The following is a 27,197-nucleotide window of genomic DNA, read 5'->3' on the forward strand; positions in this document are numbered from 1 at the left end:
AACATAACACACCATGGTCTTTTCATAATCATTTCAGAATAGCAAAAAATTCCCCTAATCGGAGCAGAACTCTGGTTGCCATTGTCCTTTATTTTAAAGGCATAGTCCACCTTTAGGAAAAAGTAAATTTTGAAATGAAGCCTGCAGAGCATTGCAACTGCAATGAGTGGGTCATGGGTGCAAGACAGGTTTGTACAAAATTGTTCCACAATCGTGGGTCTGTATGAAGAGGTGGCCTAAGGGGGGGGCCACTGAAGTACAGAAGTGAGAGGAGGGATTGCCGTTGTGCTCCCTACATGCCACAGTGGCCAAGGTGGCAGACGAGACTTGTAAAAAGAATGCAAAAATGATAAAAAGCTGGATGAAGTGGCTGTGCCAGCAGACCCACACACAACCACAGCAAGTTCCTCTAGAGGATGCAAGCAGGGCAGTGATGGTTTTTGGGGTGTTACACCCTAAAGATGAGAGGTAGACCATGCCTTTAAAGCAAACTTTCAAGAGCGTGTAGTTTGTGCATATGGTGCCTGTCACTGCACAGATGTTTCATGACATGAATTACATTTCTGCAGACTTGCAATTTAAAAGCAAAAGCTTCCAGAAACTCCACTTGATTTACACGCATTAAAGAAAAAGGACATTTAAACGCCTTTCACACTGGGGTGTTTTTAAGGCGCTTTAGCACTAAAAATAGCACCTGTAAAGCGCCTCATCTGCAGTCCCAGTGTGAAATCCCGAGTGCTTTCACACTGGGGCGGTGCACTTGCAGCATGGGGGAGAACAAAAAAAAAAAGAAATAGTCCTGCAAGCAGCATCTTTCTGGGTGGTGTACGAGTAGTGATCCACCGCCCCTCCACTTTGGCAGCGCTGCCGAAGCGCCTGCAAAACGTTTTGGCGCTACATAGGTGCGTTTAACCCCCTTCTAGGGGTTAAAAGCGCCCCACTACTGCCCGATAAGCAGCGCCACTGCCCCAGTATGAAAGGGCTCTTATAGAAGATGCAGAAGGTGGGAGAAAAAGAAATAAAATGAAGTTGTAGACTAAAGAGCGCAATATGCAAAAAAGCATTGAGTAGAGGGAAAAATAAGGAAAAAAATTGTCCAACTTTCACAAATGTCCCATAAGAGGAAAAAAAAAAAAACCTCAATTGCAGGACAAAAAGGGGAATAAAATGTATATACTTAAAAATACTAAAATAAAAAAGGGAAAGAAAAAAAAATAAAATGTTTTTATATGATAAAGGGCAGACATAATGGGCCACTTGGATGTTTTTCTGCCACCCAATTGCACTTTCAAAGTGCAATTAAAAGATAAAGTTTCACTTTTAGGGCTTGTTTACAGAGCAGTTACCTGTCTTTCTGCACCGCATCAACACAGATGACTGCTGGGGAACACAGAAATTTTCTCTTCTATGTACCCTATTCACACTGCAACACAGACGGAAGGAATGTACATGCAGCATTTTACTGCAGCGCACGGGAAAGCATCACCCGTTACCACCAATGTGGATGAAGTGTCACTATGTGAAAATAAAGTTTTACAAAACAGAAATAAACAGTGCTGAAGCCTCAATGTTCCTGGACAGAAGTTCACACACACATTTTAGTGTGGGGTGCTGTTTGAATGAAAGGCAAGTACAACAAAAATAATCAGTCAGAATAGTGGGATCAATGTATGGCTCTTTTCTTCAGAACTGTACATTTCCTGGAGGTGCCTTTACCTACCAACGTGAGGCACTCTGGAGAATGAAGCCAACTGAACTTCTCAGCAGCCTCCAGAGACAAACCTCCAGAAGTCTCAGCCTCCAGACATGGCACCCTAAACAGGCGATCCTCAAAAATCAAACTAAAATGTGTTTCCGGTCTAAAAGCCGGCTACAGTGATGGTAAAGAACAAACGAAAAAAAAAAAAATGGCGCCAATGTTTCAAAGGCTTCGACTTAAGCGGCGAGAGCTTGGCGGAGTGGGTTTGACAGCCCGCGTGCGTTACCTTCGCTTCAGGTTCGTCCGTGTTTTTCTGCTCCGCTTTTCCGTCCTCGGCGGCGTCTCCATTAGGCACTTCCTCCTCTTTCGCTGGTTTCAGCACCAATCGGGTTTTGTCCACCCACTCGTTTTGCCGGCGAGCCACTGTGGAAAAAGCGAGCTCACAATAGGTATTTTTTTTCATAACACACAGACAAGATGAGAAGGCGGGGGAGGGAGTGTGGCTCAAACCCCAGCTTCTACTTACCGCAGGATCCCAGGACACTGGAGGAAAAAGGTGAAGTTAAACATTTGAACAAATTAAACCTGTAGAATGGAATTTCCTTCATGCGCCCTCCATTTACAGGAGATGACTAAATGCAGCAACACTAATCTCACCCATTAATATGCATTTACCTTTTTATTGCAATCTTGTCTGCAGAGCATAGCAACTGAATGGCGCAATACAGAGGCTCTTCCCTTCCAAGTCTTAAAGTGGCTGTATACCCATTTTTTAGTTTGTACCTACAGTTGTACGGTTTAGGAGATATTCGCTTTGCATGCAGCCGCTGAAGTCAGCAGCGCATGAGCTGTGAATGCCTGGCAGACGCTCCCTGGACCTTACCGGGAAGAAGACTCTCTAGCATGTGCGGGAGTGACGTCATCGCTGCTCCAGCCACTCACAGCGCCGGAGCCGCAAACCTGGAAAAAACGCCGAGGACAAAAATGTCAGCTCCCTGGGCGTCTCGTTCTAAGGTAAGAATTTTATAATGAGCTAGTATTGGTGCATACTACCTCATTATGCCTTACAGGTTGTTTATCTGTGGGTATACAACCGCTTTAAGCTGGATACACACCATACAACTTCTGTTAGATTTCCCTTCATTTATTTAGTGCAAGTGCCTGCCTGATTGTGCATACAATTCGAATGCGTTTAGGTTTTGGTAAAGTAAAAAAGGAAAAAAAAAAAAATCTAAAGACAAATTGTATAGTGTGTAGCCAGCCTAAAGTCTGTAAAGGTACAAACTCAATAAGTGCTGCTGAACTACAAGGTAAGAGGGTGAGCATGTCCCATCAGACTAGATAAGACCATCTTCATTTGTCAACAATCCCAGCTCTGGATGATGCCACTGTGAGGGATGTTGTATGTAACCATACTTCATGGTACTCCCTAAACATCAGAACATGAAACATTGTCACAAAGATAGATTTGGCTTTAGGCGCCAAAAGCCATCATGTGTGACCAGTCTTAGGTTTGTGAGGCACTTACCCACATCAGGCAGGTTATTGGGTAGAGCAACTGTCAAAGGTGAGAATCTGACAGTTACCGCTATCCCCCCACCCCTGTAGGTAACAGCAAACCTTTATGCCTTTTAGCAAAGGCTAAAGACCTAAACCTCACCTACACAAAAGGAGTACAGGGAGATCAGATCTGCACATCAAATCACCCTCTTATTCAAGGCTAACTACAAGCCGAGCAAAACAACTGTGCTCATAGTACATAATTGCCATTTGCCAATTTTAGACTTCATACACACCAATGCCTTAGGGGAGGGCAGAAGTCCTCCCCCTGTTATTTGGTGTGCTGGTTGTGCAGAGCTGAAATGAGTGCTGGCTCAAGGTTCAGTCTGCTCTCCAGCCATTAGCCTCCTTTGGTTGGGTCCCAGAAGGGCCTTATTGGAATGGCTCTAGGAGGAGAGCACAATTAAAAAAAAAAAACAAAAAAAAAAAAAAAAAAAAAACAAAACTTATGCAGGATATTAAACCCTTATAGCCTTTATTTCCACTCCTCTACGTTTTAGGTGCAGTAACATTATACACGCATTACCATTCAATGCTATGAATTTGCAGAAAAACACCAAACCTGTATTTATTTATTACACACACACACTGCACCAAAGCCCCCGACCCCCCCCAACCATAAGACCCCTTTCACACTGGGGTGCTATAAATAGCACCTGAAATTCACCTCCCCAGTGTGAAAGCTCGAGTGCTTTCACACTGGGGCGGTGCGCATGCAGGAAGAGGGGAAAAAAAATAAAAATGAAAAAATAAAAAGTCCTGCAAGAAGCATTTTCTGGGCGGTGTATACAGCGCTCCTCCGCTGCCCATTGAAATGAATGGGCAGCGTTGCCAAAGGGCCTGCAAAGCGTGCTCTTAAACCTTAATTTGGCGGCTAGCAGGGGTTAAAAGAGCCCCACTAGCGACCAAAAAGTGCCACCGTCATAGCAGCGGTAAAGGGCCGCTAAAACTAGCTGTACCGCTGCCCGCTCCAGTGTGAAAGGGGGTCTTAGAGTCAGGCAGACAAAATAAAACCGCAAAGATCCCTTAGAGCCAGGAGTAGGACTTGTACACTCTTCATTGAAAAGACAAAGCGACTTTCTTTTATTAGCTCTGATAGGAGCCACGGGTTAAACATTTAACAGACTATCCCATCAAAATGAAATAGGATTACAGGAGATTAAAGAAAGGCTGCCATTGCTGAATAAAAATGCTAGTTGCCTGGCTCCGTGGGCCCAATATTTTCCAAAGCCAATGACTTGAAACAAGCAGGAGCTGAGCCTGGCAGGAGAATGGGAGGAACAATAAAGTTTTATTTAAAGTGGAACTAAACCCATCAATTTAAAAACAGTTCAATTCCTAACATGCAAGGAATGCTATTACACACGTGTGTGTGCTTTCAAACTGTCAAATATCTGGTGTCATAACGGATCACATGTGCAGCACCATAGCAGTTGAAGATCAAACAGAGGCCAAGATGGCCGCTTCCTTGGGTTTAGTTTCGCTTTAAGCTCTGATGGCAAGTGGCCGTGTGCAAAAGCCATGCGACTTTCATTTCCTGGGAGTTCAGCAATGGCAGCCTGCAAAGTCATTTCATTTAAAGGATCTTACATATTGACGGAAACATTTCCCAGATTGGTTGTTACTTGAGAGCAACAGCATGTGTTTATTGAACGTTAAAACACAAAAAAAAAAAAAACAGGGAGAGGCTCACACGAGAGCTTAACATGTGGCTTTTTTTTTTTTTTTTTTTTTTATTGATTAGAAAGCCAATAAACATTGGTGGAAGTCAGAGGGAAACCCTACAAGTCAGACCAACCAATTCTGCACATATTCTTCATGTGACCACCATGAAAAGCTCCCGGGTGCCCCCAACCTACAGCTGACCAAATACATTACCCCCCCCTGGGCTGCACAGCTTGTCTGGAGTCACACAAGACCCAAACCAATAAAAATTGAGCTGCACAGGTCCAAACATCCAAAAACTTTTTCTGATGATCAGAATTGTACAATCCTAGTCCTTGTGGGCAAGTGCTGTTGTGCAAACACCTTCATATGTTTTTCCATCAGGCCCAAACCACACTTCTATCTGTGTGTGCACTGCATCTGCCCATTCCTTTCCTATGGGTTCTTAAACCCCCTGCAAGCAGGAGCCGGCCCTTTAAGGGCAGCCTTGGCAGTAGAGGAGTTTCCGGATCATGTGATCAGTGTACTCACCTCTCACAGGGTCCATGTATCAGGAGCCTCTCGCACCATAAACACCGGCCGACACCTGCCTGACAGTGCTGGGGGCGTGCAATCGATCTCACTCCTAGCACACAACTACACCCCCCCCACCCCAGCTGTATGCATGTGGCAGCACAGTGTTAGAGACTATCACCACACTTACATATATATATGCGTACAACTGGTAGGGACTAGTAAGCTTTAACGCACCCCAAAAAAAAATAAAATAAATAACAGACCCATTTTTGGCCAGCACACCTCAATGTATAGCAGTGCGCTCTTTACTGGGGTCTATTGAAAATGATCAGGGTGCCTCCAAAATGCATGTACCACATACATTACCGACTTGCATAAGTATGGAGCCGGCCTAGAGGTTGTGTGTAGCACTAAAAGACTAATGTATGAGGCCAGCTGAAGTACACAGGACTATGCAACAGACAAGAAATGTACACATTCTATAGAAGTTCAGTATAAAAATGCAGAAAGTGTCCTTGAGGAGTTCTGCTTCTCAATCACTTCCTGATTTAAACATTGCAGATACCCCAATACACATCCCAGCTGATAATACCGATCACTCGTTGTTATAGAGGGTCTGAAAACAAAGAAACTGCTGCAAGAAGGAGAAGCCGATTATTCGTACAGCCGGAGGACAGAAAGGAAATGGAGGTTTCCATCGTGTTACTTACAACCAACGTAATGGACGTAGAACTCCTCCCTGCCGGCCTGTTTATTCATCCGGGTCTTCACAATCTCCGCGTCATCTGCAATAGAATATACACACGCTGAATATACCCAGACAGGAGCCAATGGGAGCAGAGGAATAAAACAGAAAATATACCCAGATAGGAGCCAATGGGAGCAGAGGAATAAACAACAAATATACCCAGATAGGAGGGAACACACCAAATATACCCAGACAGGAGCCAATGGGAGCAGAGGAATAAAACAGAAAATATACCCAGATAGGAGACAATGGGAGCAGAGGAATAAAAACTAGGGCGACAACGATTAGTTAGCAGATTATTCGGTTAATAACCTTAAAAAAAAAAAAAAAAAGTGTGATGTAATTTTTTATTAAAAGAAAAAAAAAAAAAAAAAAAAAAAAAAAAAAGACTGTTTTGCGGATATTCAAACAAGTGTAATATATTATATGCTGACCTTACAAAAACAAGTCTTCCTTCAAAAAAAAAAAAGAAAATAAAAAAATTAATCTAAAGAACGTTTGTTAGATTTTCTAATTATTGGGGTCAAATCGACATTCATTTTCAACCACAGTGATGGGAAAATTTTGAAATAGAAAACTTCTAGGTGAAAGGAATTTTCAGACAATGTATATGGTTTTTGTTCAGAAACAGCATTCATTTTAAAAACAGAATGTTAAACACACAACATTCAGCGAACGTAAAAAGATTTTTTGTATGAATATTCTCATCTGAAAATTGATCGGTGAGGCCAGCATAAGGCTCAGTACACACCTATGCAGTTTGCTTTTGATCCGTTTCTGCAGTGCTTTTTGCAAACCTGATTTTGCTGCGATATGCAGTTTTTGCATTTTTTTCTTTTCTTTAAATGCTTTTTGGCCAATTTTTTGTCGGGCAGAAAAAAAAAATTGCTGCAAAAAACACATTACATGCTTTTCTGCAGCTTCTCCATTAAAGTATATTGAAAAAAAAAAAAAAGTATAGTTTTGCGTTGAAAAAAAGTCCCTGACCCTTTCCAAATACACAGCAGAAAAAAAAATAAAAAAATCATAGATGTGAACGTGTCCCATAGGAAAGCATGTTAAATGAACTAATGCGTTTCTGCAAAAAGCAACAAAAAACACAGAGGTGACTCAGGTCTAAGACGTTTAGTAACATAATGGGATTAAAAAAAAAAAAAAAAAAGAGAAGAACCCTTTATAGTACAAAAAAGAGCAAATAGCTACTGTAAGGGGTTAATTCTTTTTTACTGTAGAACAGTGAAAGTAATATTTATAGTAGTGATTATTTGCCCTTTGTACTATAAAGGGCTAATTTTTGTTTTTTTAACCGCCTGCCGACCGCCGGCCGTCAATTGACGGCCAGGCGGTGCAGCTCTAGTTGCGGGTGGGCGTCATATGACGTCCTCGCTTTCCTAGGCCACCAGGGGGCGCACGCGCCGCGTCACTAGGCACCAGTGCGCGTGCCGCGCGGCCGCGATGTCCGCCGGGCACCCGCGATTACCGGTAACACAGCAGGACCGTGGATCTGTGTGTGTAAACACACAGATCCACGGTCCTGTCAGAGGAGAGTAGACCGATGGTGTGTTCCCAGTACAGCGGAACAACGATTAGTCTCCTCCCCTAGTGAGTCCCCGCCCCCTACAGTTAGAAACACTCCCTAGCAACACAGTTAACCCCTCGATCACCACCTAGTGTTAACCCCTTCACTGCCTGTCACATTTATACAGTAATCAATGCATTTTTATAGCACGGATCGCTGTATAAATGTGAATGGTCCCAAATATGTGTCAAAAGTGTCCGCCGCAATATCACAGTCACGATAAAAATTGCAGATTGCCGCCATTACTAGTAAAAAAAAAAAAAAAAAAAAAAATGAAAAATGTTATAAAACTATCCCCTATTTTGTAGACGCTATAACTTTTGCGCAAACTAATCTATATATGCTTATTGCGATTTTTTTTTAACCAAAAATATGTAGAAGAATACATATCGGCCTAAACTGAGAAAAAATTTGTTTTAAAGAAAGAAAAAAAATTGGATATTTATTATCGCAAAAGGTAAAAATGATTGTGTTTTTTTTAAAAACGTGTCACTCTTTTGTTTATAGCGTAAAAAATAAAAACCGCAGAGGTGATCAAATACCACCAAAAGAAAACTATTTGTGGGGAAAAAAATGATAATTTCATTTGTGTACAGTGTTACATGACCGCGCAATTGTCATTCAAAGTGCGACAGCGCTGAAAGCTGAAAAATGGCCTGGGCAGGAAGGGGGCGAAAATGCACAGTATTGAGGTGGTTAAACCCCATTATGTTACTAGCCGATTAATCAATTATGAAAATAGTAATTGATTAATTTCATAATCAGTAATAATTAGTTTTTTCGCCCGAACAAAGACGCTGAATATTCCCAGAGCCAATGGGAGCAGAGTAATAAATATCTTTCTGCTGCCTGCACCCCATTAAGATTTCTACCCACCTGCTGCATCAGTAACAGCTAGCACTAAAATGATATAAAACCTGTATATATATATATATATATATTTTATATTACAGGTTTTAGATTATATTTTATATTATCTATTAAAAGTTGCACGTGTTATTTTTTCCCCCAATCTTGCTGATGCCCCTTTGCAGTCACTTCCCATCTACATGCCCTCCAGTGATGGCTGAGTTGTGTTTTCTATGGGGGGGGTTCCTGTATAATGATGAAATGGTCAGACGTAGCCCCCCCCCCTATCAGAAGCCCATGTGACAATGCGGGTGAATTAGGACAGGAAGTACAAGGAATCTCTGGTCAGGATTGACACTGAATGTTGTGTTTTAATTAAAGCTGCAGATTTTAAAACATTGAATAATCCCATCCTAATTTTTGCTCCTTCCAGCCCTCTTCACTCTCTGTTCTCCCCTCCCCCTCACCTCTTCTAATTGTTTTTCTACTCCTCACAGGTCCAATACTACCCCGTCAGCCCCCCTCCCCCCCCCTCAGTGCCGGGAACAAAGGAAGCAGAGAGCGAACGTTTGTGCCTTGAAGTGATCGGGGAAGAAGATCTCATCCTGAGTACCAGGAAGTCTCATCTGGTCCCAGAACAGAAGCCGCCATTGTCTGTCCTCCTCCTATATTGCTAGAAAAGAAGACCCCCCCCCCCCCCCCATATCACATGAGAAGGAAGAGGCCGAATAATCACTCTGCTGGAGAAGATTGCATCAGTCAAGTGGTACGGTCCAGCACATGTCTTCAGGATGGAAAGAACCCCCCCCACAGGTAATAATAACCTGACCATCAAAACAGGCGCAGCACGACCATCACCGGAGGGTACCACCCCCCCCCCCACCACCACCATCACATCCAATCCATGAGGGACGTGTAATCCTAGAGAGTCACAAAACTACTGAGGGGGAGGGGCTTTCTAATCTTCCTGGTTTGTGCTTCCTGTTGAAGGCGGAGCCAATCATATCTCTGATAACCAATCACAGGAGTCTTCAGGAGGGAAGGATTTCTCAGCTCAGCACACCCTCCTACCTGCATGCCTGAGGTAAGGGCAGATTGATTCCAGGAAGTAAATGCTACATGATCCATCTGCCCTTATTCAAAATGGCCACTATCAGAAATGCTAGGGGGGCGTATTTCAAAGTGATTTCTGAGCAGTAAGGATGAGCTCTGGTGTGTTCACATACCCCACATGTAGAGCCCACCAGGAAGTCGGCACGGCGCTGATCACAGGCAGACATTTCCTGATCTCTGTATCCATACAATGTCTCGCTGCCTGTGATCAGCGCCGTGCCGACTTCCTGACGGGCTCTGTACATGAGGTGTGTGAACAGGCCGGAGCTCATCCTTAGTCAGCAACAAAGTATGGGGGGGGGGGAGAGATTTCTTGGAATATTAAAAATGAATTAAATAGTGTTTTCAGTTTGTGGCGCTCAGATGCCGTGTAGTTTTGATTTAAGCATGTCTACTTGAAGACAGACACCATTACCATAAGTATTGGGACGCCTGCCTCTACACTCTACACATGAACTTTAATAGCATCCCAGTCTTAGTCCGTAGGATTCAATATTGAGTTGGCCCTCCCTTTACAGCTATAACAGCTTCAACTCTTCTAGGAAGGATGTCCACAAGGTTTAGGAGTGTGTCTATGGGAATGTTTGACCATTCTTCCAGAAGAGCATTTGTGAGGTCAGGCACTGATGTGGACAAGGCGGCCTGGCTCGCTGTCTGCGCTCTAATTCATCCCAAAGGTGTTCTATCAGGTTGAGGTCAGGACTCTGTGCAGGCCAGTCAGGTTCCTCCACCCCAAACTCGCTCATCCATGTCTTTATGGACCTTGCTTTGTGCACTGGTGTGCAGTCATGTTGGAACAGGAAGGGGCCATCCCCAAACTGTTCACACAAAGTTGGGCGCATGAAATTGTCCAAAATGTCTTGGTATGCTGATGCCCTAAGTTCCCTTCACTGGGACTAAGGGGCCAAGCCCAACCCCTGAAAAACAACCCCACACCATAATCCCCCCTCCACCAAATGATTTGGACCAGTGCACAAAGCAAGGTCCATAAAGACACGGATGAGCGAGTTTGGGGTGGAGGAACTTGACTGGCCTGCACAGAGTCCTGACCTTAACCTGATAGAACACCTTTGGGATGAATTAGAGCGGAGACTGTGAGCCAGGCCTTCTCATCCAACATCAGTACCTGACCTCACAAATGTGCTTCTGGAAGAATGATCAAACATTCCCATAGACACACTCCTAAACCTTGTGGACAGCCTTCCCAGAAGAGTTGAAGCTGTTATAGCTGGAAAGGGTGGGCCAACTCAATATTGAACCCTACGGACTAAGACTGAGCCATACACTATACGAAAAATCGGCCGAAAAATCATTCGTATAGACACTGCGTTCGTTTTTCGGCAAGTTAATGGGCACAAATTGATAATCGTTTGACGTTTTTGTGGGAAAAAAAAAAGAACGGGAAGTTTGGAAAATTTCTGCCGAACGTACGATAAATTGCAAGGTTAATGTGTTTCCCGTCCGAACTGTCTGCACTAGGTATATGTAAAAAAACGAACAAAAAATGTATTCAAGTCCACTGAACAATTTATCGGTCATTATTTGATGGCACGATCGTTTGCGGTCACGGTCGAACGTTCGTTTTTCGAAAATGGGTTCGGCTGATTTTCTGTATAGTGTATGGCCAGCATAAGACGTCATTAAAGTTCATGTGTAGAGGTAGGCGTCCCAATACTTCCGGTAATATAACGTGGGTCACCTTTGTTGGGGGGGGAGAAGAGACAAGAATAGAAAGTTTCCCGGCACCTATTCAAGATGGCAGACACACCTTTTGTACCATGTGCTTCTATGAGCCGGAAAATGTGCTGATCAGATATGGGGGAGGGGACAACATTAAAGATAAGAGGACAGATAACACGGCACATACGTCATCACCCCGGGCAACAAGGCCTTACAGGAGGGGGTGGGGAGTATTATACATTATATATAGATAGAGGTAAGTACTCACGGTAGGTGCCGTCCTGCCTCTTACAGGAGTAGGTGGGGGGAGGGGAGAGGTAGGTAGGTGGGGGAGGGGAGAGGTAGGTAGGTGGTGGGGGGAGGGGAGTATTATACACACATTATATAATATATAGGAGGTAAGTACTCACGGTAGGTGCCGTCCTGCCTCTTACGGGGGGGGGGAGGTAGGTAGGTGGTGGGGGAGGGGTATTATACATTATATAATATAGATATATAGAAGGTAAGTACTCACGGTAGGTGCCGTCCTGCCTCTTACAGGAGTAGGTGGGGGGAGGGGGAGGTAGGTGGGGGGGGAGGGGTGAGGTAGGTGGTGGGGGAGGGGAGTATTATACACACATTATATAATATATAGGAGGTAAGTACTCACGGTAGGTGCCGTCCTGCCTCTTACAGGAGTAGGTGGGGGAGGGGTGAGGTAGGTGGTGGTGGGGGGATGGGTAGGTGGGGGAGGGGAGTATTATACACACACATTATATATAATAGATGAGGTAAGTACTCACGGTAGGTGCCGTCCTGCCTCTTACAGGAGTAGGTGGGGGAGGGGAGAGGTAGGTGGTGGGGGGAGGGGTGAGGTAGGTGGTGGGGGAGGGGTATTATACATTATATATAGATAGATGAGGTAAGTACTCACGGTAGGTGCCGTCCTGCCTCTTACAGGAGTAGGTGGGGGAGGGGAGAGGTAGGTGGTGGGGGGAGGGGAGTATTATACATTATATATAGATATAGAGGTAAGTACTCACGGTAGGTGCCGTCCTGCCTCTTACAGGAGTAGGTGGGGGAGGGGAGAGGTAGGTGGTGGGGGGAGGGGTGAGGTAGGTGGTGGGGGAGGGGAGTATTATACATTATATATAATAGATGAGGTAAGTACTCACGGTAGGTGCCGTCCTGCCTCTTACAGGAGTAGGTGGCCCCGATATGGACGGTGAAGTCCTCTTCCTCCTCGTCTTCCCCTCCCCCCTCCTCTCCGTCCTCCTCCATGTTCTCCTCTTCCTCCTCCTCCGGGTTGCTCTCCATCTCCTCTCCTCCCTCCTTCACCTCCGGCTTCTCATTCTCCGGCTGGGACACGGCGGCCATGGCGGAGATCAGGGGCGGGTGAGGAGATCACGTGACGCGGTGAAGAGCGGGAACTCTGGTAGGGGGTCTCCTCGCAGAGACGCGGGATACACCCGGGATGTGATTGCGGTGTGTGATGGAGAGAAGGCCGGGTACCCGGGAGAGATCGCTCCTCGCACAGAGCCGAGGGGGTGAGAGGAGAGAGTGAAGGTCGGACCGCAACCTGCCGAGACAAGATGGAGACTGAACAAGGCTGCGTGTACCCAGCAGGCTCCCTCTGCGCACAAAGACTGGGCGGAGCTCCTATTTCCGGCTCCTCCTCTTCCTTGCGCTGTGACCAATTACTTGGCGACACTGCACATTACGGCTCCGCCTCTTCTTTCCCGCTGTGATCAATGATTGGGCAAAACTGCGCCTTGGCGGATACGGCCCCGCCTCTTCCTCCCGCTGTGACGGAACCGCGCCTTTCGACTCCTCCTTACCCTTCCCCGCCGCGTCCAGTCACTGGGCGGAGCTTTGGTTATCGCCTCTTCCACTGTTCACAATGAGTGGGCGGAGCTGCACAAACCACGGCTTCGCACGCTTGCCCCTACTAAACATGGCCGCCGCTCTCATCACGTGATCCGCGACGTACTTCCGATACTTGGTAGCGGCCTAACCTGAGGTGACGGGTTCGGATTTAGAAGGCGCCGAATTCGAGTCGGAGGGCGGCCAGATTGTCCGGAGGAGTTGGCGGGATCCTGCTGTCCCTTACGTGAAGTCTTCTAGACGGGGTGACGTCAGAGGAGCCGGTCATGTGACTGACACGGTGAGGTCAGAGATGGATTGTTATGGTGACAGAGGAGAGTGAGGAGTGTGATGAGGAGGAACTACAGAGCCCAGATAATCCTCATCTCCCCTATACAGTGTCCTCCTCACCCCTCTATACAGTGTCCTCCTCATCCCTCTATACAGTGTCCTCCTCATCCCTCTATACAGTGTCCTCCTCATCCCTCTATACAGTGTCCTCCTCACCCCTCTATACAGTGTGTCCTCCTCACCCCTCTATACAGTGTCCTCCTCACCCCTCTATACAGTGTGTCCTCCTCACCCCTCTATACAGTGTGTCCTCCTCATCCCTCTATACAGTGTCCTCCTCATCCCTCTATACAGTGTGTCCTCCTCATCCCTCTATACAGTGTCCTCCTCATCCCTCTATACAGTGTCCTCCTCACCCCTCTATACAGTGTCCTCCTCATCCCTCTATACAGTGTCCTCCTCATCCCTCTATACAGTGTGTCCTCCTCATCCCTCTATACAGTGTCCTCCTCATCCCTCTATACAGTGTCCTCCTCACCCCTCTATACAGTGTCCTCCTCATCCCTCTATACAGTGTCCTCCTCACCCCTCTATACAGTGTCCTCCTCACCCCTCTATACAGTGTCCTCCTCATCCCTCTATACAGTGTCCTCCTCATCCCTCTATACAGTGTCCTCCTCACCCCTCTATACAGTGTGTCCTCCTCATCCCTCTATACAGTGTCCTCCTCACCCCTCTATACAGTGTCCTCCTCATCCCTCTATACAGTGTCCTCCTCACCCCTCTATACAGTGTCCTCCTCATCCCTCTATACAGTGTCCTCCTCATCCCTCTATACAGTGTCCTCCTCATCCCTCTATACAGTGTGTCCTCCTCATTCCTCTATACAGTGTCCTCCTCATCCCTCTATACAGTGTCCTCCTCACCCCTCTATACAGTGTGTCCTCCTCATCCCTCTATACAGTGTGTCCTCCTCATCCCTCTATACAGTGTGTCCTCCTCATCCCTCTATACAGTGTGTCCTCCTCACCCCTCTATACAGTGTGTCCTCCTCACCCCTCTATACAGTGTCCTCCTCACCCCTCTATACAGTGTCCTCCTCACCCCTCTATACAGTGTCCTCCTCATCCCTCTATACAGTGTGTCCTCCTCACCCCTCTATACAGTGTCCTCCTCATCCCTCTATACAGTGTCCTCCTCATCCCTCTATACAGTGTCCTCCTCATCCCTCTATACAGTGTCCTCCTCATCCCTCTATACAGTGTCCTCCTCATCCCTCTATACAGTGTCCTCCTCACCCCTCTATACAGTGTGTCCTCCTCACCCCTCTATACAGTGTGTCCTCCTCATCCCTCTATACAGTGTGTCCTCCTCATCCCTCTATACAGTGTCCTCCTCATCCCTCTATACAGTGTCCTCCTCATCCCTCTATACAGTGTGTCCTCCTCATCCCTCTATACAGTGTCCTCCTCATCCCTCTATACAGTGTGTCCTCCTCACCCCTCTATACAGTGTCCTCCTCACCCCTCTATACAGTGTGTCCTCCTCATCCCTCTATACAGTGTGTCCTCCTCATCCCTCTATACAGTGTGTCCTCCTCATCCCTCTATACAGAGTGTGTCCTCCTCATCCCTCTATACAGTGTGTCCTCCTCACCCCTCTATACAGTGTGTCCTCCTCACCCCTCTATACAGTGTCCTCCTCACCCCTCTATACAGAGTGTGTCCTCCTCATCCCTCTATACAGAGTGTGTCCTCCTCATCCCTCTATACAGAGTGTGTCCTCCTCATCCCTCTATACAGAGTGTGTCCTCCTCATCCCTCTATACAGTGTCCTCCTCATCCCTCTATACAGTGTCCTCCTCACCCCTCTATACAGTGTGTCCTCCTCACCCCTCTATACAGTGTCCTCCTCACCCCTCTATACAGTGTCCTCCTCATCCCTCTATACAGTGTGTCCTCCTCATCCCTCTATACAGTGTGTCCTCCTCATCCCTCTATACAGTGTCCTCCTCATCCCTCTATACAGTGTGTCCTCCTCACCCCTCTATACAGTGTGTCCTCCTCACCCCTCTATACAGTGTGTCCTCCTCATCCCTCTATACAGTGTCCTCCTCACCCCTCTATACAGTGTCCTCCTCATCCCTCTATACAGTGTCCTCCTCACCCCTCTATACAGTGTCCTCCTCATCCCTCTATACAGTGTCCTCCTCATCCCTCTATACAGTGTCCTCCTCATCCCTCTATACAGTGTGTCCTCCTCATTCCTCTATACAGTGTCCTCCTCATCCCTCTATACAGTGTCCTCCTCACCCCTCTATACAGTGTGTCCTCCTCATCCCTCTATACAGTGTGTCCTCCTCATCCCTCTATACGGTGTGTCCTCCTCACCCCTCTATACAGTGTGTCCTCCTCATCCCTCTATACAGTGTCCTCCTCACCCCTCTATACAGTGTCCTCCTCATCCCTCTATACAGTGTCCTCCTCACCCCTCTATACAGTGTCCTCCTCATCCCTCTATACAGTGTGTCCTCCTCACCCCTCTATACAGTGTCCTCCTCATCCCTCTATACAGTGTCCTCCTCATCCCTCTATACAGTGTCCTCCTCATCCCTCTATACAGTGTCCTCCTCATCCCTCTATACAGTGTCCTCCTCATCCCTCTATACAGTGTCCTCCTCATCCCTCTATACAGTGTCCTCCTCATCCCTCTATACAGTGTCCTCCTCACCCCTCTATACAGTGTGTCCTCCTCACCCCTCTATACAGTGTGTCCTCCTCATCCCTCTATACAGTGTGTCCTCCTCATCCCTCTATACAGTGTCCTCCTCATCCCTCTATACAGTGTCCTCCTCATCCCTCTATACAGTGTGTCCTCCTCATCCCTCTATACAGTGTCCTCCTCATCCCTCTATACAGTGTGTCCTCCTCACCCCTCTATACAGTGTCCTCCTCACCCCTCTATACAGTGTGTCCTCCTCATCCCTCTATACAGTGTGTCCTCCTCATCCCTCTATACAGTGTGTCCTCCTCATCCCTCTATACAGAGTGTGTCCTCCTCATCCCTCTATACAGTGTGTCCTCCTCACCCCTCTATACAGTGTGTCCTCCTCACCCCTCTATACAGTGTCCTCCTCACCCCTCTATACAGTGTGTGTCCTCCTCATCCCTCTATACAGAGTGTGTCCTCCTCATCCCTCTATACAGAGTGTGTCCTCCTCATCCCTCTATACAGTGTGTCCTCCTCATCCCTCTATACAGAGTGTGTCCTCCTCATCCCTCTATACAGAGTGTGTCCTCCTCATCCCTCTATACAGTGTCCTCCTCATCCCTCTATACAGTGTGTCCTCCTCATCCCTCTATACAGTGTCCTCCTCATCCCTCTATACAGTGTGTCCTCCTCATCCCTCTATACAGTGTCCTCCTCATCCCTCTATACAGTGTGTCCTCCTCATCCCTCTATACAGTGTGTCCTCCTCATCCCTCTATACAGTGTGTCCTCCTCATCCCTCTATACAGTGTGTCCTCCTCATCCCTCTATACAGTGTGTCCTCCTCACCCCTCTATACAGTGTCCTCCTCATCCCTCTATACAGTGTGTCCTCCTCATCCCTCTATACAGTGTGTCCTCCTCATCCCTCTATACAGTGTCCTCCTCATCCCTCTATACAGTGTGTCCTCCTCATCCCTCTATACAGTGTGTCCTCCTCACCCCTCTATACAGTGTGTCCTCCTCATCCCTCTATACAGTGTGTCCTCCTCATCCCTCTATACAGTGTGTCCTCCTCATCCCTCTATACAGTGTCCTCCTCATCCCTCTATACAGTGTCCTCCTCATCCCTCTATACAGTGTGTCCTCCTCATCCCTCTATACAGTGTGTCCTCCTCATCCCTCTATACAGTGTGTCCTCCTCACCCCTCTATACAGTGTGTGTCCTCCTCATCCCTCTATACAGTGTCCTCCTCATCCCTCTATACAGTGTGTCCTCCTCACCCCTCTATACAGTGTCCTCCTCACCCCTCTATACAGTGTGTCCTCCTCACCCCTCTATACAGTGTGTCCTCCTCATCCCTCTATACAGTGTGTCCTCCTCATCCCTCTATACAGTGTGTCCTCCTCATCCCTCTATACAGAGTGTGTCCTCCTCATCCCTCTATACAGTGTGTCCTCCTCATCCCTCTATACAGAGTGTGTCCTCCTCATCCCTCTATACAGAGTGTGTCCTCCTCATCCCTCTATACAGAGTGTGTCCTCCTCATCCCTCTATACAGTGTCCTCCTCATCCCTCTATACAGTGTCCTCCTCATCCCTCTATACAGTGTGTCCTCCTCATCCCTCTATACAGTGTGTGTCCTCCTCATCCCTCTATACAGTGTCCTCCTCATCCCTCTATACAGTGTGTCCTCCTCACCCCTCTATACAGTGTCCTCCTCACCCCTCTATACAGTGTGTCCTCCTCACCCCTCTATACAGTGTGTCCTCCTCATCCCTCTATACAGTGTGTCCTCCTCATCCCTCTATACAGTGTGTCCTCCTCATCCCTCTATACAGTGTGTCCTCCTCATCCCTCTATACAGAGTGTGTCCTCCTCATCCCTCTATACAGAGTGTGTCCTCCTCATCCCTCTATACAGTGTGTCCTCCTCATCCCTCTATACAGAGTGTGTCCTCCTCATCCCTCTATACAGAGTGTGTCCTCCTCATCCCTCTATACAGTGTGTCCTCCTCATCCCTCTATACAGTGTGTCCTCCTCATCCCTCTATACAGTGTGTCCTCCTCATCCCTCTATACAGTGTGTCCTCCTCATCCCTCTATACAGTGTGTCCTCCTCATCCCTCTATACAGTGTGTCCTCCTCATCCCTCTATACAGTGTGTCCTCCTCATCCCTCTATACAGTGTGTCCTCCTCATCCCTCTATACAGTGTGTCCTCCTCATCCCTCTATACAGTGTGTCCTCCTCATCCCTCTATACAGTGTGTCCTCCTCATCCCTCTATACAGTGTGTCCTCCTCACCCCTCTATACAGTGTCCTCCTCATCCCTCTATACAGTGTCCTCCTCATCCCTCTATACAGTGTGTCCTCCTCATCCCTCTATACAGTGTCCTCCTCATCCCTCTATACAGTGTGTCCTCCTCATCCCTCTATACAGTGTCCTCCTCATCCCTCTATACAGTGTGTCCTCCTCATCCCTCTATACAGTGTCCTCCTCATCCCTCTATACAGTGTGTCCTCCTCATCCCTCTATACAGTGTGTCCTCCTCATCCCTCTATACAGTGTGTCCTCCTCACCCCTCTATACAGTGTCCTCCTCACCCCTCTATACAGTGTCCTCCTCATCCCTCTATACAGTGTGTCCTCCTCATCCCTCTATACAGTGTGTCCTCCTCATCCCTCTATACAGTGTGTCCTCCTCATCCCTCTATACAGTGTCCTCCTCATCCCTCTATACAGTGTGTCCTCCTCATCCCTCTATACAGTGTGTCCTCCTCACCCCTCTATACAGTGTCCTCCTCATCCCTCTATACAGTGTCCTCCTCATCCCTCTATACAGTGTCCTCCTCATCCCTCTATACAGTGTGTCCTCCTCATCCCTCTATACAGTGTGTCCTCCTCACCCCTCTATACAGTGTCCTCCTCACCCCTCTATACAGTGTCCTCCTCACCCCTCTATACAGTGTCCTCCTCATCCCTCTATACAGTGTCCTCCTCATCCCTCTATACAGTGTCCTCCTCATCCCTCTATACAGTGTGTCCTCCTCATCCCTCTATACAGTGTGTCCTCCTCATCCCTCTATACAGTGTGTCCTCCTCATCCCTCTATACAGTGTCCTCCTCATCCCTCTATACAGTGTCCTCCTCACCCCTCTATACAGTGTCCTCCTCATCCCTCTATACAGTGTCCTCCTCATCCCTCTATACAGTGTCCTCCTCATCCCTCTATACAGTGTGTCCTCCTCACCCCTCTATACAGTGTGTCCTCCTCACCCCTCTATACAGTGTCCTCCTCATCCCTCTATACAGTGTGTCCTCCTCATCCCTCTATACAGTGTCCTCCTCATCCCTCTATACAGTGTCCTCCTCATCCCTCTATACAGTGTCCTCCTCATCCCTCTATACAGTGTCCTCCTCACCCCTCTATACAGTGTCCTCCTCACCCCTCTATACAGTGTCCTCCTCACCCCTCTATACAGTGTCCTCCTCACCCCTCTATACAGTGTCCTCCTCACCCCTCTATACAGTGTCCTCCTCATCCCTCTATACAGTGTCCTCCTCATCCCTCTATACAGTGTCCTCCTCATCCCTCTATACAGTGTCCTCCTCATCCCTCTATACAGTGTCCTCCTCATCCCTCTATACAGTGTCCTCCTCATCCCTCTATACAGTGTGTCCTCCTCAACCCTCTATACAGTGTGTCCTCCTCATCCCTCTATACAGTGTCCTCCTCATCCCTCTATACAGTGTGTCCTCCTCATCCCTCTATACATTATACAGTGTGTCCTCCTCATCCCTCTATACAGTGTGTCCTCCTCACCCCTCTATACAGTGTCCTCCTCATCCCTCTATACAGTGTCCTCCTCATCCCTCTATACAGTGTCCTCCTCATCCCTCTATACAGTGTGTCCTCCTCATCCCTCTATACAGTGTGTCCTCCTCACCCCTCTATACAGTGTCCTCCTCACCCCTCTATACAGTGTCCTCCTCATCCCTCTATACAGTGTCCTCCTCATCCCTCTATACAGTGTCCTCCTCATCCCTCTATACAGTGTGTCCTCCTCATCCCTCTATACAGTGTGTCCTCCTCATCCCTCTATACAGTGTGTCCTCCTCATCCCTCTATACAGTGTCCTCCTCACCCCTCTATACAGTGTCCTCCTCACCCCTCTATACAGTGTCCTCCTCATCCCTCTATACAGTGTCCTCCTCATCCCTCTATACAGTGTCCTCCTCATCCCTCTATACAGTGTGTCCTCCTCACCCCTCTATACAGTGTGTCCTCCTCACCCCTCTATACAGTGTCCTCCTCATCCCTCTATACAGTGTGTCCTCCTCATCCCTCTATACAGTGTCCTCCTCATCCCTCTATACAGTGTCCTCCTCATCCCTCTATACAGTGTCCTCCTCATCCCTCTATACAGTGTCCTCCTCACCCCTCTATACAGTGTCCTCCTCACCCCTCTATACAGTGTCCTCCTCACCCCTCTATACAGTGTCCTCCTCACCCCTCTATACAGTGTCCTCCTCATCCCTCTATACAGTGTCCTCCTCATCCCTCTATACAGTGTCCTCCTCATCCCTCTATACAGTGTCCTCCTCATCCCTCTATACAGTGTCCTCCTCATCCCTCTATACAGTGTCCTCCTCATCCCTCTATACAGTGTGTCCTCCTCAACCCTCTATACAGTGTGTCCTCCTCATCCCTCTATACAGTGTCCTCCTCATCCCTCTATACAGTGTGTCCTCCTCATCCCTCTATACATTATACAGTGTGTCCTCCTCATCCCTCTATACAGTGTGTCCTCCTCATCCCTCTATACAGTGTGTCCTCCTCATCCCTCTATACAGAGTGTGTCCTCCTCATCCCTCTATACAGAGTGTGTCCTCCTCATCCCTCTATACAGAGTGTGTCCTCCTCATCCCTCTATACAGAGTGTGTCCTCCTCATCCCTCTATACAGAGTGTGTCCTCCTCACCCCTCTATACAGTGTGTCCTCCTCACCCCTCTATACAGTGTGTCCTCCTCACCCCTCTATACAGTGTCCTCCTCACCCCTCTATACAGTGTGTCCTCCTCATCCCTCTATACAGTGTGTCCTCCTCATCCCTCTATACAGTGTGTCCTCCTCATCCCTCTATACAGTGTGTCCTCCTCATCCCTCTATACAGTGTCCTCCTCACCCCTCTATACAGTGTCCTCCTCACCCCTCTATACAGTGTCCTCCTCATCCCTCTATACAGTGTCCTCCTCATCCCTCTATACAGTGTCCTCCTCATCCCTCTATACAGTGTCCTCCTCATCCCTCTATACAGTGTCCTCCTCATCCCTCTATACAGTGTCTCCTCCTCATCCCTCTATACAGTGTCTCCTCCTCATCCCTCTATACAGTGTCTCCTCCTCATCCCTCTATACAGAGTGTGTCCTCCTCATCCCTCTATACAGAGTGTGTCCTCCTCATCCCTCTATACAGAGTGTGTCCTCCTCATCCCTCTATACAGAGTGTGTCCTCCTCATCCCTCTATACAGAGTGTGTCCTCCTCATCCCTCTATACAGAGTGTGTCCTCCTCATCCCTCTATACAGAGTGTGTCCTCCTCATCCCTCTATACAGAGTGTGTCCTCCTCATCCCTCTATACAGAGTGTGTCCTCCTCATCCCTCTATACAGAGTGTGTCCTCCTCATCCCTCTATACAGAGTGTGTCCTCCTCATCCCTCTATACAGAGTGTGTCCTCCTCATCCCTCTATACAGAGTGTGTCCTCCTCATCCCTCTATACAGAGTGTGTCCTCCTCATCCCTCTATACAGAGTGTGTCCTCCTCATCCCTCTATACAGAGTGTGTCCTCCTCATCCCTCTATACAGAGTGTGTCCTCCTCATCCCTCTATACAGAGTGTGTCCTCCTCATCCCTCTATACAGAGTGTGTCCTCCTCATCCCTCTATACAGAGTGTGTCCTCCTCATCCCTCTATACAGAGTGTGTCCTCCTCATCCCTCTATACAGAGTGTGTCCTCCTCATCCCTCTATACAGAGTGTGTCCTCCTCATCCCTCTATACAGAGTGTGTCCTCCTCATCCCTCTATACAGAGTGTGTCCTCCTCATCCCTCTATACAGAGTGTGTCCTCCTCATCCCTCTATACAGAGTGTGTCCTCCTCATCCCTCTATACAGAGTGTGTCCTCCTCATCCCTCTATACAGAGTGTGTCCTCCTCATCCCTCTATACAGAGTGTGTCCTCCTCATCCCTCTATACAGAGTGTGTCCTCCTCATCCCTCTATACAGAGTGTGTCCTCCTCATCCCTCTATACAGAGTGTGTCCTCCTCATCCCTCTATACAGAGTGTGTCCTCCTCATCCCTCTATACAGAGTGTGTCCTCCTCATCCCTCTATACAGAGTGTGTCCTCCTCATCCCTCTATACAGAGTGTGTCCTCCTCATCCCTCTATACAGAGTGTGTCCTCCTCATCCCTCTATACAGAGTGTGTCCTCCTCATCCCTCTATACAGAGTGTGTCCTCCTCATCCCTCTATACAGAGTGTGTCCTCCTCATCCCTCTATACAGAGTGTGTCCTCCTCATCCCTCTATACAGAGTGTGTCCTCCTCATCCCTCTATACAGAGTGTGTCCTCCTCATCCCTCTATACAGAGTGTGTCCTCCTCATCCCTCTATACAGAGTGTGTCCTCCTCATCCCTCTATACAGAGTGTGTCCTCCTCATCCCTCTATACAGAGTGTGTCCTCCTCATCCCTCTATACAGAGTGTGTCCTCCTCATCCCTCTATACAGAGTGTGTCCTCCTCATCCCTCTATACAGAGTGTGTCCTCCTCATCCCTCTATACAGAGTGTGTCCTCCTCATCCCTCTATACAGAGTGTGTCCTCCTCATCCCTCTATACAGAGTGTGTCCTCCTCACCCCTCTATACAGTGTGTCCTCCTCACCCCTCTATACAGTGTGTCCTCCTCACCCCTCTATACAGTGTGTCCTCCTCACCCCTCTATACAGTGTGTCCTCCTCACCCCTCTATACAGTGTGTCCTCCTCACCCCTCTATACAGTGTGTCCTCCTCACCCCTCTATACAGTGTGTCCTCCTCACCCCTCTATACAGTGTGTCCTCCTCACCCCTCTATACGGTGTGTGTATCCCCCCCCCCACCTCATCCCTCTATACGGTGTGTGTATCCCCCCCCAACCTCATCCCTCTATACGGTGTGTGTATCCCCCCCCCACCTCATCCCTCTATACGGTGTGTGTATCCCCCCCCCCACCTCATCCCTCTATACGGTGTGTGTCCCCCCCCCACCTCATCCCTCTATACGGTGTGTGTCCCCCCCCCACCTCATCCCTCTATACGGTTTGTGTCCCCCCCCACCTCATCCCTCTATACGGTGTTTGTGTCCCCCCCACCTCATCCCTCTATACGGTGTTTGTGTCCCCCCCCCCCCCACCTCATCCCTCTATACGGTGTGTGTCCCCCCCCCCCCACCTCATCCCTCTATACGGTGTTTGTGTCCCCCCCCCCCCCACCTCATCCCTCTATACGGTGTTTGTGTCCCCCCCCCCACCTCATCCCTCTATACGGTGTGTGTCGTCCCCCCCCCTCATCCCTCTATACGGTGTGTGTCCCCCCCCCTCATCCCTCTATACGGTGTGTGTCCCGTCCCCCCCTCATCCCTCTATACGGTGTGTCCCGTCCCCCCCTCATCCCTCTATACGGTGTGTGTCCCCCCCCCTCATCCCTCTATACGGTGTGTGTCCCCCACCCCTCTATACGGTGTGTGTCCCCCCCCCCCATATCCCTCTATACGGTGTGTGTGTCCCCCCCCCCCCTCATCCCTCTATACGGTGTGTGTGTCCCCCCCCCCCTCATCCCTCTATACGGTGTGTGTGTCCCCCCCCCCCCTCATCCCTCTATACGGTGTGTGTGTCCCCCCCCCCTCATCCCTCTATACGGTGTGTGTGTCCCCCCCCCCCCCTCATCCCTCTATACGGTGTGTGTGTCCCCCCCCCCCCCCTCATCCCTCTATACGGTGTGTGTGTGTCCCCCCCCATATCCCTCTATACGGTGTGTCCCCCCCCCTCATCGCTCTATACGGTGTCCTGTGTCCCCTAGACACCCAGTACTCCTCCTAGGGCCCTCATAACCCTACAGCCCCTCATTACCTGTCATAGGGTCTCTAACTTCCACCCTGCACTGAGCTCCCCCATTATCTTTCCTCTTACAACCCCACTCCCATTACCTTTCCCGGGGCCCCCTACAGCCCCCCCATTACCTTTCCAGGGGCCCCTTGCCCCCTACCCCCCCCATATTACCTGCCCTGGGTACCCTTGTCCCCTACAGCCCCTCCCCCCAAAACTACTTGGGCCCTTTGCACCCTACAACCTGTGCTGAAGCCCCAAAGCCCATTGCTTCTTACAGGACCCCTGTAACCTGTGCTGTGGCCCTTGACCCCTCCCCATTCCCTGTCCTGTGTCACCCTTCAGGCAGTGCCGTTGCCCCTGCCACAGTGTCGGTCTTGGGGCTCCCATTACCTTACATTCTGTTATGTGCCCCCCCCCTTATACCCTGGACTTTCAGTATCTGTCATGAACAACCAAGGGTATATATACAGTGAGGGGAAAAAAGTATTTGATCCCCTGCTGATTTTGTACGTTTGCCCACTGACAGAAAAATGATCAGTCTATATTTTTAATGGTCGGTTTGTTATAACAGTGAGAGACAGAATAATAGCAACAATATCAAGAAAAACGCATTTCAAAAAAAGTTATTGATTTTAATGAGGGAAATAAGTATTTGATCCCCTGTCAATCAGCAAGATTTCTGGCTCACAGGTGCCTTTCCTATACAGGTAACAAGCTGAGATTAGGAGCACTCCCTTAAAAGGGAGTGCTCCTAATCTCAGCTTGTTGCCTGCATAAAAGACCCCTGTTCACAGAAGCAATCCATCCAATCGGATTCCAATCTCTCCACCATGGCCAAGACCAAAGAGCTGTCTAAGGATGTCAGGGACAAGATTGTAGACCTACACAAGGCTGGAATGGGCTACAAGACCATTGCCAAGCAGCTTGGTGAGAGGGTGACAACAGTTGGTGCGATTATTTGCAAATGGAAGAAATACAAAATAACTGTCAATCTCACTCGGTCTGGGGCTCCCTGTGAGATCTCACCTTGAGGAGTTTCAATGATCATGAGAACGATGAGGAATCATCCCAGAACTACACGGGAGAATCTTGTCAATGACCTCCAGGCAGCTGGGACCATAGTCACCAAAAAAACAATTGGTAACACACTACACCGAGAAGGACTGAAATTCTGCAGCGCCTGCAAGGTCCCCCTGCTGAAGAAAGCACATGTACAGGCCCATATGAAGTTTGCTAATGAACATCTGAATGATTCGGAGGAGAACTTGGTGGAAGTGTTGTGGTCAGATGAGACCAAAATCGAGCTCTTTGGCATCAACTCAACTCGCTGTGTTGGAGGAGGAGAAACTCTGCCTATGACCCCAAGAACACCATCCCCACCGTCCAACATGGAGGTGGAAACATTATGCTTTGGGGGTTCACCGCATCAAAGGGACGATGGATGGGGCCATGTACCGTCAAATCTTGTGTGAGAACCTCCTTCCCTCAGCCAGGGCATTGAAAATGGGTTGTGGATGGGCATTCCAGCATGACAATGTCCCAAAACACACGGGCAAGTCAACAAAGGAGTGGCTCAAGAAGAAGCACATTAAGGTCCTCGAGTGGCCTAGCCAGTCTCCAGACCTTCAACCCATAGAAAATATGTGGAGGGAGCTGAAGGTTCGAGTTGCCAAACGGCCTCAAAACCTTAGGCCGGGTTCACACCTATTAGATGTTGGTTTCCCCGCATCCAATTTGCAGAGGAGAACTGGGTGGAAGTGTTGTGGTCAGATGAGACCAGCGGGAGAATGTGACTGGCTCCCTATGGAGCCGGTTCACACCCCCCTTGCGGCACTGCACAGAAACGGCTCCGTTCCAGGGCTGAATTCAGGCATAGATTCGTCCCTGAGACGGGGGACAGGGAGGCACAGCACTCCTGTGTGATCCGCAGCTGGTTCCAGTGTGAACCGAACCTTAATGACTTGGAGAGGATCTGCAAAGAGGAGTGGGACAAAATGCCTCCTGAGATGAGCAAACCTGGTGGCCAACTACAAGAAACGTCTGACCTCTGTGGTTTTCTAAGAACGGTTTTGCTACCAAGTACCAAGTCATGTTTTGCGAAGCGGTCAAATACTAAATTCACTCATTAAAATGTAAAACAATTTATAACGTTTTTGAAATTTGTTTTTCTGGATAGTATCAGGCATGACCTAAGAGCTATTCCTCTCCTACACAGCCAGGAACGGGTACAGGAAGTGACGGAGGCAATAACAAAACTCCTTTTATTAATCCTTTGCTAGGGATATGAGATATATATCTGTTGCTCTTCTAGACAGCTGAGGACGTATAGTAAATGTCATGGTGATCATAAGGCTTGCACTAGAAGCTGTTCTCTCCTAGATAGCCAAGGACATATTGTAAATGTCATGGCAGTCGTCAGGCTTGCACCAGGAGATGTGCCTTTCTTGGACATCTAAGGACATATAGTAAATGTTATGGTGGTAAGGCTTGCACTAGAAGCTGTTCTCTCCTAGACAGTCAAGGACATATAGTAAATGTCATCAGACTTGCACTAGGAGCTGATCTTCTGCTAGACGGCTAAGAGTTTATAACAAACATCTTGGTCATAAGCCTTGTACTAGTAGCTGTTCCTCGCCTGGACAGCCATGGACATATAGTAAATATTCTGGTGATAAGGCTTGAACTAAGAGCAGTTGCTCTCCTAGACAGCCAAGAACATATAGTAAACATCATGGTAGTCATCGGGCTTGCATTAAGAGATGTTCCACTCCTAGACAGCTAAGATCTTATAGTAAACA

General features: G+C 48.2%; 2 protein-coding genes across 2 annotated transcripts in view; one reads left to right on the forward strand and one right to left on the reverse strand.

Moving 5' to 3' along the window:
- The window catches only part of LOC141147949 (uncharacterized), a 118,380-nt gene extending 105,326 nt beyond the window's left edge, over positions 1-13,054 (reverse strand). The window contains exons 1-3 of the mRNA XM_073635108.1: positions 12,564-13,054; positions 6,151-6,225; positions 1,986-2,122 (exon numbers count right to left, since the gene is read on the reverse strand). Of these exons, the coding sequence (XP_073491209.1) occupies positions 1,986-2,122; positions 6,151-6,225; positions 12,564-12,765 (414 nt within the window). The 5' untranslated portion in view covers positions 12,766-13,054. The remainder of the gene's footprint in view (positions 1-1,985; positions 2,123-6,150; positions 6,226-12,563) is intronic.
- Positions 13,055-13,292: 238 nt separating this feature from the next.
- The window catches only part of KAT8 (lysine acetyltransferase 8), a 40,232-nt gene continuing 26,327 nt past the window's right edge, over positions 13,293-27,197 (forward strand). The window contains exon 1 of the mRNA XM_073635723.1: positions 13,293-13,552. The gene's annotated coding sequence lies outside the window, so the exon portion shown is untranslated. The remainder of the gene's footprint in view (positions 13,553-27,197) is intronic.

Source organism: Aquarana catesbeiana, linkage group LG06, assembly GCF_042186555.1.
Source record: "Aquarana catesbeiana isolate 2022-GZ linkage group LG06, ASM4218655v1, whole genome shotgun sequence".
Classification (NCBI taxonomy): domain Eukaryota; kingdom Metazoa; phylum Chordata; class Amphibia; order Anura; family Ranidae; genus Aquarana; species Aquarana catesbeiana.